The 16,914-nt window shown below is 43.6% G+C and overlaps 1 protein-coding gene across 1 annotated transcript; it reads right to left on the bottom strand.

The window, feature by feature from the left end:
• Nucleotides 1–548: 548 nt before the first annotated feature.
• Nucleotides 549–6,894, bottom strand: LOC123120974 (RCC1 domain-containing protein RUG3, mitochondrial). Its single transcript, XM_044540929.1, has 9 exons — nucleotides 6,660–6,894; nucleotides 5,674–5,932; nucleotides 4,460–4,653; nucleotides 4,317–4,364; nucleotides 3,428–3,500; nucleotides 2,798–2,969; nucleotides 1,686–2,117; nucleotides 1,387–1,578; nucleotides 549–1,072 (listed from the first exon to the last, which is right to left on the bottom strand). Exons 2-9 carry the CDS (start codon nucleotides 5,924–5,926, stop codon nucleotides 994–996), a joined length of 1,443 nt encoding a protein of 480 aa, XP_044396864.1. The 5' UTR covers nucleotides 5,927–5,932; nucleotides 6,660–6,894; the 3' UTR covers nucleotides 549–993.
• Between the last annotated feature and the right edge of the window lie 10,020 nt (nucleotides 6,895–16,914).

Genomic DNA, 16,914 nt, shown 5'->3' on the forward strand with positions numbered 1-16,914 from the left:
ATGATCGTACCACGGTTCACAACGCCGGTGGTGTTAATGACCCGCATGAGTACTATTCATGTGCATTTCAATTTCTAGGGCGAAAAACTTTGATTGAGACGATGCTATTTCGGTAGAGGGATTTGATACTATGATGGTGATGCACTTTTGATTGAAACTATGATGATGACGCACTTTATTTTCAAATATTTGACGCTATTTCAATGCAAAACCGTGGCTGAACAGTGGCTGGCAGCAGCCGCGCGGCCGTTTTTAGATTTTTACATCTTTGGTTTAGACCATCTATTGAAGTTGCTCTTTTGGACCATCAATTTTGATCATCTGTTGGAATTGAGCGTTTTTCGGAGCTCCAAAATGCATTTTTTGGCGGTCCAAATTTTACATCTCCGATTTTGAACCGCCAAAATTTGGACCATCTACTGGAAATGCCAATAGATGCTCTTAAGACAATGCTTCAAGTACACTGTCCCAAAGATACTCTCGACCGAACCATGAGACAGTACCATAGTTCTCACCACTCGAAAACGAACAACCACCGTATCCGAACATTTGATGAACAGTATAAAGCACGAAGTTGTGCGGCTTATCGAATTCACCGACCTTCTAGTTTGCAGGTATAATTTCATGTACTCCCTCCGTTCCTAAATACAAGTCTTTGTAGAGATTTCACTATGAACCACATACGGATGTATATAGATGCATTTTAAGTATAGATTCATTCATTTTGCTCCGTATGTAGTCCACCTAGTGAAATCTCTACAAGACTTATATTTAGGAACGGAGGGAGTAGTTCCCAACTTACATGTTTAGACATGGAAGTCCATGATACACACAGAGCCTCCACTCCTTTGGTACACACTTGGGAGACCACAAATGAGGTTTCAGGCAAGTAGAGAACAACTGCTACTTCCCGTGAAATAATACAACACCGCCAATGCTTGGATCAATGTGTATGGCGAAATGGAACCAAGACCGCATCGATTCACTACTAGTCTAACCGGCTTTGGCCTCGATCTCTTCAACCATGTGCATTTCCATAAGCTCGGAGTCTCCTTGCTCAACCAAATGTTCCCTGTAAATGCCAATGATAAAAAACGCTGATGCACAATAAATAAATAAATCAGGAGACCGTAAAAGAAAAGCGACTCTGTCTCATTTCCGGCTGTTCCAAAAAACTATCATTGGCAGACTATGCACTTCAGTAGAGATATGCTTGTTTTAGTTCTTGTAAATTGGCTCACACAAATAAACTGTGCTTAAAGTACTCTCTCTTTACCACCACCCCCCGCCCCCCCCCACCACCCCCTTTTGTACTGGATCCTGAACTGATTGCATGAGAATTCAAACACACAAAACACTAATATGAGCCAATTTTTTTGTCCATACCTTAATTTCTCACACAGGCGTGCCAATGCATCAGCCCCGGTTCGTGATGCAACGTCTTCTATTAGCCGAGCGTTCGACCTATTTACAGTCTCTGCTAGCTTAAACTCACATAGTTCTTTTAAGGACGATGCATCAGTTAACACAGCTGAATGTCCACCACCTGCGGCAAGTCTTCTCACCTCTCCAACACACCTACACCACAGTAAAAGATTTCAGACTTCACATAATGTGCTAATCAACTACTAAGAATAGTTACACATTTCACACTCAAAAAAGAGAGATGGAAGTAGGCGACCTACCAATCAACTGGAGAAGGGTACCAAGCATAAGTAGATTTCTCATTAGCTGCCTGACCATAACTATTATAGCCCCATCCATATATACGGCCATCTTTCATCGATATAAGTGTGTGTGAGTGACCACAAGTAACAAGCCGGACACCTGATGGTATGACCAGGACTGGAATGTTACGAAGTAGCATGTCGGATCCATTAAGAGCGCATGAAAAGAAACCATTCTGAGGTCCAAGCCCCAGTTGGCCCACATGTCCTCCTCCCCAACAGTAGAGGGCTCCACCTTCCGTCACAGCACAAGAGTGAACCCCACCACAAGACACATCCCTAATTACTATTCCTTCAAGGGCAACAACTCGCCTTGGGATTAGCTCCTTATCTCCAGACTGAAGCGAGCGATGCCCAAGCTGCCCCAGGCTTCCAAGTCCCCATGTATACCTGCAAAATCGAAAGGTATTTACAAATAGAAATAAATGGGCCTACATGATGAAAGGCTGAAGATCAGAAGCTGTTACAACAGACTGACTTCACATGAAGGCTTTCAAAAGAACATGCTCCAAAACCTGTACTGCAATGTCTCCAAATCATTTATAATTAAAACATACTCCAGCATGCACTTTGACCATTACTTTTTTCCAATATATATCGGTAGAAGTTATAGAAATTGTATTTGAGTAAATTTTTATGACAAGTATTGTTGCCTTTTTCATATGAAAAACCTAAAGCATTCCAAGCATTGTTTATTAAACTATATCTATTTGGAAACTGGGGGAGCCGAGTACATGATAAAATCCAAGATAGTTCACACAGAACTCGGTAAAACCAATAGACAAGTCATGGTGTTAATACTTTGCAGCTTCTAACCATAAAGTATATGACACATTTATTTTGCTTTAAGATGTGGAGAAGTGCGGAGATTTAAGTAATAGCAAAACCATATCGATGCCACTTATTAGATCGCATGACACTAAGATAAAAGATAACCATTGTGCAATGTTTCCTTCACAGCTGTTAGTCATGGTTAGCTCGTCATAAATCAAGCTCTTCTATTTTGCCAACTGAAGAAACCACACCACTTCCACTAACAGCAGAGAACAGCATCCTTTGAGATGACTTACACCTCCCCGTTTTCTGATATAGCTGCTGCATGGTACTCTCCACATGATACTCTAACAATCTTCACTAGCTCAGGTGTGTCATCAAGGAACCTTGCATAAGCATTTAATACACGAGCTCCCTGCAATCCTTCAGAAGTACAACCTCTGCCAAGCTGACCATACTCATTGTAGCCTGGCTAGTAAGAAAATAGTATATATCTTGTTAATAGTGAGAAATGAAATAATTGAAGAACTGGGTCCTGTTTTGATGGAAGAGCTGGCTCATCTTGCATGTTTCAATAAAAAAAGTATCAGTCATGATAAGCTATCTTGATAGATTAAACCTTAAGTTACGGTCACTAATCAAGGTTGTGAACAGCGATTTTGTTGTATGATTCTACGACTTCACGGTCTAAACTGATTGAACTGATTCTACTACAATTTTACAATTCTAACAGTTATGATCCTACGATTTGCGATCTTACCATACAGTCCTATCCGATTCTGAGAACCTTGGTCATAGTGATTGACAAAGCTAGCACCAACACCCAAAGTTTCAGTCTAGTATGTAGACTAGTACGTCTTTCCTAAGAATATACAAGTAAAACATGTGGACAGAAGGTGGACAAGACTTTTAACGTGAAACATTACCCCATGCTTGCAGCAGGCCATCATCCGATAGGGCCACCACATGAACAGCTCCACAAGAAACCTGCCGAATTACCTGTGAATGTATGACTGATATTTTCAGTGCCACGATATCACCTCAAAACATACATTAAAAAACAGAGCTAGTAACATTTAAATCTGTCTACAGTTACTATTATTCACTTGGAGTGCTATTAGAGCATATCCAGCAGGGACCCTTAACACGGCCCATCTTGGTTTTGGCTTACCCCCCAAGTTGGTCCCCCCCTCCTAGGCAAGTAACACAGGCCATATGATACATTTGCACCCCCAGCTAAAAAGCAAGAAATAGTTATTCCCTTACACCCTCTCTTTATTTTCCTAGCAGTAGACTAATTTTAGGATTTACCATCATCTGGTTTTCCATAGCTATCAGGTTTATTAAGAAAGAAAGAAAAGCACTTTCAGGGCCACGTAAAATAGCATACAAGCATATAACCTGCTAGGTGGGAAGCAGAAATTCTACTAGAGATCTAATTTGGCAAACTAGGTGAAGTTTCCCAGTCCACCATGATAATTTTCACTGGGGGCACAAATAGTTCATGGACAACAGGAAAAAACATACCAGCACATGAGTATTCTTTAAACATTTGGTGTTCAGCTTCATATAGGAAATTAAGGACCACGAGGAGTTTGAATAAATACTTTCCTATATGATGAATGTATCTATGCGTATAGTTGGCATAACTTATCATGTTTACTTTCCGGACAGATGAAACAGGGTAAACTAAGAGGAAACATCAAATAAACAGGACAAAAGAAGAAGGCTGCAATGTTTGAGTACACAAACATTCAGTCTCATGAATCTACTTGAACTGTGCGACATAATTGATCCAGTGTAATTGAACTTTACCGTGTTTGGTGCAAAAGCACCCCAGTATAGGCGAGGGTAATCTGAGCCCTGCAAGCAAACACAAATGCAAACTATTTTTGTGGTGCCAGTTGGTTTTCAATCTACAAGGGACAGATTCAGCAGTACAATTAATTTAGGCAAACCTGATTTTGTCCCCAAACCCATAACCTGCTTCTCGATATTGTGCCATCATTTTCTCGAGGTTCAGCAATAGCAGCTGTACAGTGTGCACCACAGGACACCGATTTCACAAACTCAGTCGCCAGTGCATTGACCTTTTTAGGTTCCTTTGCACTCTCCTCTGTTCCATCTCCCAACTGGCCAAAGTCATTTGCACCTGTACATTTTAAGTTAAATGTAATCTGCTTTTGGAAGAATTCTAATCATGTTCACATATACTTGGTACTTTCTACCAAACTATATAGACACAAAAAGGTTGCAAAGTAGGGCAGAATCGGAAAAATATTACATAATAATTATCAGAATGTCATGTTATCAAAGGAGGCATCCTGCTTCCAGACCTCCAGCTGAGCGGGCCAAGGAATCCTAGTACAACTCGGTTGCAGCATGACCTAGATGCCTTCAGCTCGAGTCCTTGTCCTATGGTGTCTTAGCAGCTGTACGTTAGCTTAGGAAAGAGTCCTAAGTCCAACTTTGCTTCTGAGACATATGAGTTAGGCCAACCTCTATATAACGAGGCAGCCACCGTTGTTATGAATCAAGCTATAAAGTCTAATAACCAATCTCTATTTCTCTGCTTCTGCCTCCCATAATCGGGTGCCCTGTCCCTTGTGCCACTTCTGCTATTACAGCTCCGCCGACAGGGCACCGCAAGGGCACTGGTCCACGGCCTCCCACCTATCACGATTATCACCTACACGCAATCCATATCGTGACACAGAAGAACAGGCAACAAGCCAGTTAAATTAAGGAGATAAATACAATTGGTGAGACTGGCTGGAAATGCCTAATGAGTATGATGTGCCAAGTATCCATGAATAGTAGAGAATTGTCCATTCACTACTAGGCAGGAACTTTTCCAAGCATGTAGCAGAGCACCGACCAGTGGCAGAGCTTGCACCAAAAAACTGGATGGGCCAGGTTGCAAGAGTGCTCATGGATGGCATTCTACGGCCCATGGTCTGGGTGTAATGTGATGAAATGCTCCAGAGCTGGGTGGGCCATGCACATGTAGCACCGCCACTGGCCCCGACAGTAAAAATCATCAGGGATAATAACTCAACTACAACATTTCAGATCCAAATATAACAGTGATGGCATGGCATTAATGGCAACACTCCCCTTGATGATTATCTAACGCTCCGTAATATACAAGATTTAGTAAAAATGGACCTACCCCAGGTGAAGAGTGATCCGTCAGAAACGACTGCAGCAGTGTGTGCACGGCCACATGCAATATCAATCCATCTGAGGTTCTCGCCATCCCTACAGGTGAATAGTTTGGGAGGTAGGCTCTTGGGGATCCTCAGGTGGCGCTCCTTGCCCTTGCGTGCAGTCTGGCCACTCTGGTTATATCCCCATGTGTATATAGCACTCTTGGTTGGCACGCCAACAACACGCAAGCTGCAGATCACATCATCTATATCCATTGCTGTCTGTTCATCAAATGCAAAATAGGAAACAAAGTGACAAAGAGATGAGGACGAATCTATGCAGGTTGCTGATGAAGCAGTTTAGCTACAAGCGTCCAACTTTGAACAACACTTCAGTTACCCGGCACAGGAAGCATCAAAATTCACATCCCCTTTCAGGTGCTCACTTATGAAATAATTTAACTGGATCATTTGCAATCATTGAGCAGGAAGGCATTAAGTAGAGGTACGCTATTAAGCAGGAGGATTTTTACAAAAACTCCATAGTCCCACACATCAAATCAGTAATTTAACGCAATTACATTGGTTAGGATGTGTGGCCTAACCTCTGGTCTAGTTGGCCGCCAAAATAATACTACCACGATCTTTCCGAGTGTTTCGAACCGGAATACCAACTTTAGCTAAAAGGGCAATTCGAACTGCAAATTCAGCCACCAAGATTTCTATTTTATTTCTAATTGATACTCAATCCAAAGTTAAAAAATGCTCCCAACTTGCATAAAACTGAGACCCAGCCCCCCAGTCTGCCCAAACATTAGCACCGTGCTGAGGGGATTGCACAGGAATCAGATAATCAGGGGCGCGGCGCGGGGCATGTGGATTGTTTCAATGAATTGAACCCCATATTTTTCGTGATAGTATGATCAGTTCGTCAGGGTAAATAGACATTGGCGGCCGCCGAAATGACAGCGAAAAGAAGATGAATCCAAGCAAGCTAGGGCTTTCTTACCGAGAAAAGAAGGAACTACGCCCGGATGGATCTTCACTTGGGGCCGGGGTAGCAATCTCGCTGCCTTGGGCGGATGGGGGGAGGAGGTCGCCGGGGGCGGAGCGAGACTGCGGGGCCGACGAGCAGGGGATTCCCGATTTCTCTAGAATAGCCTCCGGATTCCCAAGCGAGAAGGGAGAAAGCGAACGGTTCACACAATAAGTCACGTGCCGAACCCCAAGGAAGACGGCCGCAGCAAATGGTGTGATTTTTTCTTTTCTTGCCCAACAAACAAGCGTCCAACTTTAATTCAAAGGAATTTTATAGGATTTTTGGAGGGTTAGAATCCTTAAAAAAATTCTTCGTTAGTCATTTGATACATAGGATTGAATCATATATGAATTTTTTCTATGGAATCATGTGTACTATATTTCTTTGGAAATCTAGCACCCACTCCAACCTTTTTTTCTTCACTTTCTTTGTTTTTCCCATGACATCAAGCGCTCTGTACTAATCCTACGAGATTTAAGTGAGCATGCCACTCCAACCCTTTATTTTTCCTATTCCGCGTTTTGAGAATCCTTCGAATCAAAGAGGGCCTTAGTACCGAAATGCTATAGAACTGAGGCTAGTTATATAGCGATTCGGCGCTTGTCCAGCCATTCGATCACGAATCCGAATCTTGGCGCAAAGGCACCTGCCACGTCACGCTTTACAGGTGTCCATTTCAAAGATGGCTTAGCGCGAACGCATGTTGATGAGGAACTACCTTTTCCTTCCATCCCTAGTCCCCACCCCCACAACGCACCGTTCCCATCTGCCTTCTTCCTCTCCATTTCTGCCGCTGTGCCACAGGTGGAGGACGCGCTGCCTGAGGTCAGTGTAGGTGGCATCAGGAGGCTTGTTGTATGGTAATAAACCCCTATGTGGCTCAGTCTTTCACACTTGAAGATGGATCAAGAGAAAAGAAGAAGAACACACAAGACGAGATCCAAATCACACATCCACTCTCTCCACAAATCCACACAAGTACCACATGATTCACATTCAACAAGGGAAACAAGTAACAATGTAAAGTTCTTTCCAAATCCACAATTGAGTTGAGGTCTTGAGGAGGTAGATAGTCTTCGCAAATCCCTAAGAGAGATGGGGTCTTGAATCCAAGATGGATCTTCTCCAAGAGGTCTTGGGTACTCAACTGGAGTCTTCTCCTTCAAGGAGGCCTTGATCTTCAAGAGGAGGTGATAGATGAGCAAAGTCCTCTTTAGTTTTGGTCTAATATATACTTTCATAACCCTAAAACTTCCAGCGGGCACGAAATATATAGTCTAGGTAGGTGGGCAGGGGTACACGGGTTGTGGCCTAGCTCACTGCACACACGCGTTGTTCCGGGAACCGATCCTTCCGAAGGTGAAGCCACATGAGCTCTGAGGTTGAGCACCATGGGCTTCTTATTGGTGTTGACCAACACCTTCAACAAGACAATAATGCGCAAACGCAACGATACCTGATCAGACCAGAAGGCTAGATCATGGATTTTCATATGGAGAGAATACGTCAGCAGTATATGTTGCCATAATCACCATCCACCACTCTGCTGGTCTGCTCACACAACCTGCCAAAGGAGAGTCATCGGAAAGGGTGACTCCATCATGTCACTTTCGAACAATGTCCGCTGTCCATATTGTTAGGATATATTTATGTCTAATCCATGCTTTGAAACTTCCAAATAGATTGCAATATAATGGAAATCCAGATTGAATATTGTAATTTCAAACAAATAGTTTTTTGTACATAATAGAATAACGGTCGGCCTCTATGCACAAAGACCAATTAAGATCGATGATAACTTCCCGTTTAGTATTATTAGCATGAACACAAGTGGGTACAAATCCGTTGCGCACTATCACCTTGATGCATCCGATCAATCAATTGCAAGAGAACATCAGGAGGAACTCCAAGATGATGCTGAGTTCACCCTGACTGAAGCTAAACATGAGACTGGAGGAGTACAATCAATAGTATACAGCATGGCTGAGTTCCTGCATTCGCGCATGCATGTCCATATCTTCCACATAAGCCACAACTACTAGTTCAAATTGATCTCCACATATATGTGCAATAGTTCGTACATGTGTTTATTCAGTATTCCTCTAATATCACATCCTGCATATATAGCTACACTACCTTTCAATTATATATTCAGCTTGAAGTGTAGACTATTTAATCATAAAAACACACCTCATAGTCACAATTCATCTATTCTCTCAAAACCTGAGCCCTTTTATAAGGTTGTCAACACCCTTTTCACCCCATCCATGTGAAATTGATCACAACCATCTTGTGTTTTGTAGTACCAATGCTAAGTTGATGAAGGCACATCAAAAACTGGTCATGGACGATGTTGAGCCACTCAACATGTAAAGGTTATAATTGCATGCTCCAAGCCTATTTCTGTAAGGTTTGCAAAGCATGACAAAAATTGTTTCATGTACTAATTTACTAGTAGAACCTTGCCTTGGAATCTAGAAATCTCAAGTTGCATCTTCAGTAGTATGTACTACGTGAGTGCTCATGCGTTGCTATGGGATCTGAAAAAATTCATGTTTGATACGAGTATTTAGCAAACCAGCTTGTGTCACCTTTTCATGTTTGATATTAAGCAAACCAACTTGTGTCACCTGCTTGGTGTCTTACCTTCGTCAAGCCCGATCTTCCTAGGCATTTAGGCATGCATGTCCCTTAGAAACTAGGTTTTGGTTTCTGAGTGAAATGCGGGACCATTATGTTTCATTATGAATGAAAGAATGGCCGATGAATTATTACAAACTATATTTTTTGTGTTGGAAACTGTGTTCCATTAATAGACAAGCTGAGCGGAATTGCTAGCTACAAGGCCCTTCACAATATCCGAAACATCCTCCTACCAGGCAATGCAAGGAATTTGCTCCAACTTTGCATCATACACCGGATAGCATCAGCCACAGAGCCACATTATTACAACTTCTCGAATAGAAAGACAACAAAAATCTAGAAAAACACAAAGACAACATAAAATTTATCTACTAGGAAAGCACACTACTAGCTGTAAGATCATACTTCTTACTACCGATGATTCTATCTCCACTCACTGCATCCCCCGGTCTACTACTTTCAAATTCTATCCCAATTCACTGGATCCCTCGATCTACTACTGCACATATACCACTTAAACATGCAATAGCTTCATTTTGCAAAGCATCAACTGCTTTCTGAATTCGTCTGATCTGCAATCCATGGAACGTTACCAATCACAAAGCCCCAGTCTCCAGAGTTGCTAATTGAGTAAAAAGACACATCGTTGTTTTTCCTTAGCACGGCGGCGGCGGCTGGCGGTTTCCATCTCTACATCATAGTTTGTGTGGTCTTTGTTGGTTGGAGGCAATGTTCTTCACACTCAAGTGCACGCCTGCCAACCATAGCCACAACCTCATCTACTTTTAGGACACCTTCTCCTGTATTTGTCTTGCTCCTCATCTTCCACCACGTCCACACCAGAGCTATGATATTGATCATTGCTTTATGTTCCATGTGTAGCATAGAGTGATGCATATCTAGTTCCTAAAGGCAAAAGAAAAAGTGATACACATTTCCTCCGAGTGAGAATTCACATTTGGGTAGAGGGATTACTACAAACTTTCAGTCTATTCTTCCCGCGAGAAGAATATGCAAGGCTATGTAGACGTTGCTCGTTATGTCAGATGAACTTTTTTGCCTAGCTTTTATATGCAGACTAAAAAAGAACGGAGGGAGTACTATGCAATCAAAGCTCGCTTTTGTCCACTGCATGTGGTAACAGCTGTCGAGCTTGATGACTCCATGCAAATCCCTAGTGATCCTGGGGTTGAAGAGCCAGATCAAGAAGCATGGAGAGATTGTAAAATGAAAAGCATGGAGAAAAAGATGCAGAAAATCACAAGCCCAATCACCAGCAACAAATCCATCACAAATGCCCAATCACCTGCAACCCCAATTCCAATCACCAATAGGCAACAACCACAAATCAACCCGCACATGCATGCCCTGAAAAATCACAACCTAATTTGAACCATAGATCCTACACGCATGCATGAGCAGCAAGATCAGAGGTAAACTAATGTGTGGACTGGAGGGGTGCGGCAACATCGAAGATCAACTCATTATATGTCACATTTGGGCAGGCGGACTGGCTGGCCAGATCAGGTTTTCTTCGACATGGTCGCCCCCTCCGGTCCTTATAGTCTTCCAAATTCCAATGGTTCGCACTTCTCGGACGCTTGTAGTCTTCCGATGATGTGCACTTCATGAGAGAGATGTGGCCGGGGAAACTGGGGCTACAACGTTGTGCGCCTTGTGCCTCTCGTTGGATCTATCTATTTATGAAGTATCTAGTATCTATCTACTACCCCTATAAAAGATCCAAATGGGGCGGATCCAAATCATAAGGACCTTCTATCTAACAGATCTTAAGGTCTAAAACCTCACATTGTTGAACACAACAATGTCAGCCTAAACTACAGAGAAAGCGCAAAATAGACCGGTACCACTAGGTATCGGCACATCCCTAGCCGCTCATTGTTGTTTCAAGATTCGTGCGGTGCTGTGCAGTATAAAACGCTGATCATTTTGCTTCGGGAATACACAACTATACAACATGTAAATACACTACATGATTTTGATTTTGATTATATATATATATATGAACTCATGGCGAAGAGACCTTTAAAATAGAGACCGACCTTGAATATATTTCAAACAAGTTTACAAAAATTGATTTCATAATAACATATTTCACTCATTTCCTAATAACATATTTCACCCATTTAGAAAAAGATTTTATAATAATGTATCTACTAATTTCAGAATAACATATTTCAATCATTTCATAATAACACATTTCGCTCATTTTAAACCTATTTACACATTCCAAAACAGATTTCACCCATTTCTTATAACATATTTCACCCATTAAAAAAATCATAATAACATTTTCACTCATTTCGAAATATATTTCATAATAACATATTTCACTCATTCCAAATAATTAGTTTCACAAGTTGACTTTTCAGTTTCGTATTGTTTTTGTTTTCAGAACCTATATTTTATTTTTCACTGGCTTGTTTCACAAATAACGCAACTATTTCAATTGCACATTTTTGAAATAACACATTTCACTTTTTTGAAATAAACTATTACACATTTTCAAATAATTGATTTCACAAATTCACATTTCAGTTTCATATTTGGGGTAAATAGGTTTCCAGTGAAGTGGTTGGTTTCACATTTTTCTAGTGAAAAAAGGTTTGTTCACATTTTTCTAGTGAAATATGTTTGTTTCACATATGGAATGTGAAATGTCAAAAATTAAACGTTTTTCAAATGTATCCAGATTTGATTTTGTTCTAAAGGTCTTGATGCCAGGAGTTCAAATACATATAAAAAATCGGAAACATAATTTTTGTTTAAGAGATATGAATCATCCAAATCATGGAAAAGAAAATTAAAGTGATAGATTTAAGATAGAGTTAGAGTATGTGCTTGAGTGAGAAAAGAGAGAAAGATGTGTATCATGCATGTGTTCTTTTTCTGACTATGGTAGGATCCGCACAGTGATTTGACTCTGAAATGCGTAAAAGGTGAAATGCGCAATACATCTAAGTGGACCATAGCTCACACGCATCTCAGAAAATATAAGCGGTGTGAGATCTACCGCTAAGTAGCATTACCGCTTAAAATGACTTTGTGAAACTATAGAGAAGCTAGCTTCCCAGGATTAGATGAAGCAGAGGAAAATAACCTAGCCTACAGCTACCGGATCACACACACACACACACACACACACTGAACTGGGATGGCACACTGAACGGCTTGTTGCCTTTGTTTGACACTGGATGGGGATGATTTACTACTGAAGTTTATGCCCCTTTCGAACATCGTGGCGATCACCTGATCAATTTTCTTGATGCGTTATGGACGCCAAGACAGGAAGTCAACGGCAGCAAATACCACAATCATGTTGTGCTCACTACTCGAGCAACCTTTTGCTCACACATTGTTTTTTTTTTTTTGCTGTTTTACAGGTACTATGTGTGCATTGATCTTTGTGGTGAAATCGACAGGGAATGGCAGTCGAATGATTTGTGAACTTTCTAGGCGGCCTCAAAAGGTACAAAAGACGCAGAATGTCTCCAAGGCCACACAAAAAAGATTGCAGGCCAAATCCGAAAGCAGGACTAAATAGGTACGTACTGTGGGATTATAATGTTGAAACATTGAAAAAGATTGTGGGCTAGGTACTGCCATGAACCAAAAGCAACTACGCATAGCATAACAAATCGCCGATTAATGTTGAAAAGTTACATACTCAAAAATTACAAATGTACTACTTACTAGAGATAAGGTAAGGACTAAGTGACATCCATAAGCACTGATGGCCACCCCAACTACAGTACGTATCAAGGCAGCAACTCTTACTAAGTTTTTGACAAAACTGGAGTACTAGTAATCGAAATCATGACCAAGTCATCATGCATTAAGAAAAACAAGTTCCTAAAAGCTCCTAGCCAGCATCTCCTGGAATCTCCTGAAGGACGCCTGCTTCTCCAGGACGAACCTCTCATGGCACCTGGCGATGAACCTCTCAGCGAGGCTGTCGATCTCGTTGCAACAGCCCTCCTCCTCCACCCCGTCCGGCTCGGGCCACTCCAGAAACCGGCCGGCGATCATCGGCGACAGCTGTTCGGCAGGGATCACCGCGTTCCACGACGGGTCGTAGTAGTAGGCCGCGCCGGCGGCGGCCTCAATCTCAGCGGGCGATGGCTCCCCTAACGACCACGAAGGCACGGCACCGTCAGGGAGCAGGTTGAGGTACTGCGTCGGGGTGGCATTGCCACCGCCGCCGCCGGAGCAGCACGGTTCCTTGCCCTTCTTCCTGGCCTTGGTCGACGACGACCTTCTCCTCAGCTTGCTGGTGACGAGGCCGGTCTTGGCGTTGAGGAGAGCAAGGAGCGCCGACCTTGCTCCGGCGAGGGCTCCTGCGAGGCGGCCGGCGTGCTTGACGACGAAGGCGTGGAGGAGATGCCTGGCCTTGAGGACGGCCTCCGTGGATGCCCTCAGCTTGAGGTTGTCGGTGGAGGCAGAGGGGGCTGGGAGCGGGAGAGGAGGCTTGATGTTGAGTAGGTGATCCATGGAATGGAGATGATGCTCATGCAGTACGTGCAGCTGCCATAGCCTGCCCTGCTCACAAATATATGTGCTAGCCATACGACTCTCTGGGTATGCGGGCCATCCACACAAAAGCTCTCACCTAGCTGATTCGTTTAAGAGAATACTTTGTTGGTCTTAATTTTCATCAAACATTTTCCCACTTAAACTGTCTAGCTTCGTGATCTTCGTCGGATTCAGTCACGCGCAAATGTGTAGTAATTCATTCGGTTATCTTTTGTCCTCTGGAATATAAATGGCACAAGCTACATATTATTTATTTTCGAAAAGAGGGAATGATCCTCGGCCTCTGCATCGAGTGATGCACAGTTGCACACAGCCATACAAGCTGCGTGTCAATAATGTAGGTAAATTTCGAATAAATAATGCAGGTAAAATGAATTTGCTGAGCATCTGTTTCACATGGTGTCATGCCATCTATGTGCTAAAACTGCCATGACTCATGAGTTTCTCATGGCTAGCTGTTACAAATGTTTAATTGTTTACTAATTTGTGCTACTTCGATTTCAATTGATGCAGAATAGAGAAGCATATGCCATGCATAGCAAGAAAAATCTTCTGTCATAAAATTCAAAAAAAAAAAATCTTCTGTCATCTTTCCCACTCTCCCTTAGTCCTCGACAGCTTTTCCTTTCTATTTGGTCATACAAAATCAGGGGGGTTCTGCTTTTTTGTTTTAAAAGCTGGGGGATTCCCTTCTGTTCTTTGTTTGAACGAAAGCAACGAGGCGACTCCGCTGGCTTTTCCCGCCAAACTAAGAAGAAACTAAAGGGAGAGTGGGGACAAAAGAAGCTTCTCATGTTCATCATGTCCAACAGATCCAGGATCAGGATTGAGAACGGAGAAATTTCATCGAATCCAGTGAGCTGTGGGTGGGTCAGCCTCAGCCCACTTGCATCACTCCCTCCGTGAAGACCAAGAGGTGCACAAATCTGAACAGTGAAAAGGGTTTTGCATGATTGCTATGTTTCCCGCCTCTAGCTAGCTAAGTCATGAGAGAGGTGCTTAAGTAATCATCAGTGCTAGTAATTGTTTATCACGCTCGGTTCTTCTAGAGATGGAACATGATTCCACACTTCCTCGTAGTCATATTCACCAAACGATGCTTTGTAGAACTGCTGACCAAACAATGCTATGGGCCATGGCCCCTGCAGCACTCGGGATGCGTTTGGTTACCTGCATCGTTTTTTGCCTCTTTGCATACTTATCCCAGTTGGGCTTGGCTGGACATATGTAGTCAAAAAACCAACATCTGCATGTTAATTGGTTGCTTGCACCTGCATGTGCCAAAACGGAGGACCTGCTATTTGGTTGCGGACTTGTTTCACGGAAAACACAAGACCAGTTGTTTGGTTACATCCAGGACAGTTGTGTGGTAATCTGCTCCTCGATGTGATGAGATTACCAGAGGCACACATGGACAACTAAGAACTAAACTAACATAGTACGATAAATTTAAACGAAATCCAAGTCTTAAACCAACAACCAACAAGGAACGAGCAACATGACCTCAGGCGGTAACGGGGAAGGCGTTGTCGTGCTCCTTGCACTTGGTGACCACCTCCACACCCTCGTCGTTGAAGACGATCACCTTCATGGTGTCAGGGTCAGCAGCTTGAACGTCAGCATGTACCCGATCATGATCTGGTGAACGGCGGCGAAGGTGGCCCAACCCTGATCAAGGGTGACCCTCCCGTCGACCACCCTCACCGTGACCCTCCATGCACAGCCGGTGTTCGCCTTGAGCTTGAACTCTGCAGGGACGACAGGGAAGTGCTTCTTGAACTCCAAAGGCATTGGCAGACTCTCCGACTTCAGAGCAAGGATAACCTTATAGAAGTGTCTTGGTGCTTGGGTGATCCTGCACCGGCACTTCGACCAATGGCAGCACGACCTCCTTGCCCTTCTCCATTGGTGGCACGAGCTCCTTGTCCTTGCCCATCTGCATTATGAACAACACACGGTTCAATGGTCAACATTCATTCATATCGGCCTAACGCTCCTATATTAACCCACCCTACTAACCCAGAACCACACTCAAACCCTCTCTGTTTCACCACCTCTCCTTTTCCACCTCTCTGTATCAGCAGCTCTCCCTCACCATGAACTCCAACTCCAACCCTAGCCCTTTCCCCTGGAGCATTGGATGGAGGGACTTCTTCCTTGGGTGCTCGCTCAGTGACCGCAAGAAGTTCGAGCACACCATGGAAGTGTGCTCGAACTTCAGCACCATCGATGACATGCACAAGGAGGCCGACGCTGTGATTAAGAAGGCTACGCCATATGATCTGAAGACACTGATTCCTGATCCAGCCAAGGGCGCAATGTCAGTGGACATCCTACACTGGGCCATGAATCAGGTAGACTCAGGTGACGCTGGACAGAGGGCAAGATAGGCCAAGTACAGCGAGTACAAGATGCCTCAAGACCAGTGTGTCGCGGCGTACTAGAGTAGAACGTTCGTGTCGCCGGAGGACGACAACGACGAGGTGCAGATGGTGGCCAGGGCGTCGGCGGCAGGCGACCGTGCAAGACCCATCGTTCTTGATGTAGACGATGAGGACGTAGATGATGAGGAAGAAAAGAAGATGGCTACCCCCCTCCCCGCGCCGCTCGACGCGGCTCTAGGGTCGCCACTGCTAGACAAGAAAGTTTGTACCCCAATCCCCACCCCCGATGTAATCGAAAAAATGACCTATAAACCCTAGAAGCCGTCGGTGCATAATCGATGGATAGCAGTGTTTTAATCCAATCCTCCAGCCCAGATGTGTTCAATCCCCTCCCTAACTCTCCAATCACGTGCTTAAATCTCAAATCTAGCCCGAGCCGAAAGCAGTAAATCTACAAAAGAGGGGAGGACTTACCGCCATGACCGATGCACTTCGGTGGAGGTCTGCAGTCGGTCCGATGGTAGCCGCCATCTTGGATCGTCCTGTTGTCGCTCCGGTGGTCGTCACCACCGGTGTGAGTGGGGAAGAGGGAGAGAGCTGTGAGGAAGGGAGGTGAGGGTAATTTATGACGACGCTTCGGGAAA

Source organism: Triticum aestivum, chromosome 5D (assembly GCF_018294505.1).
Source record: "Triticum aestivum cultivar Chinese Spring chromosome 5D, IWGSC CS RefSeq v2.1, whole genome shotgun sequence".
Taxonomy (NCBI): domain Eukaryota; kingdom Viridiplantae; phylum Streptophyta; class Magnoliopsida; order Poales; family Poaceae; genus Triticum; species Triticum aestivum.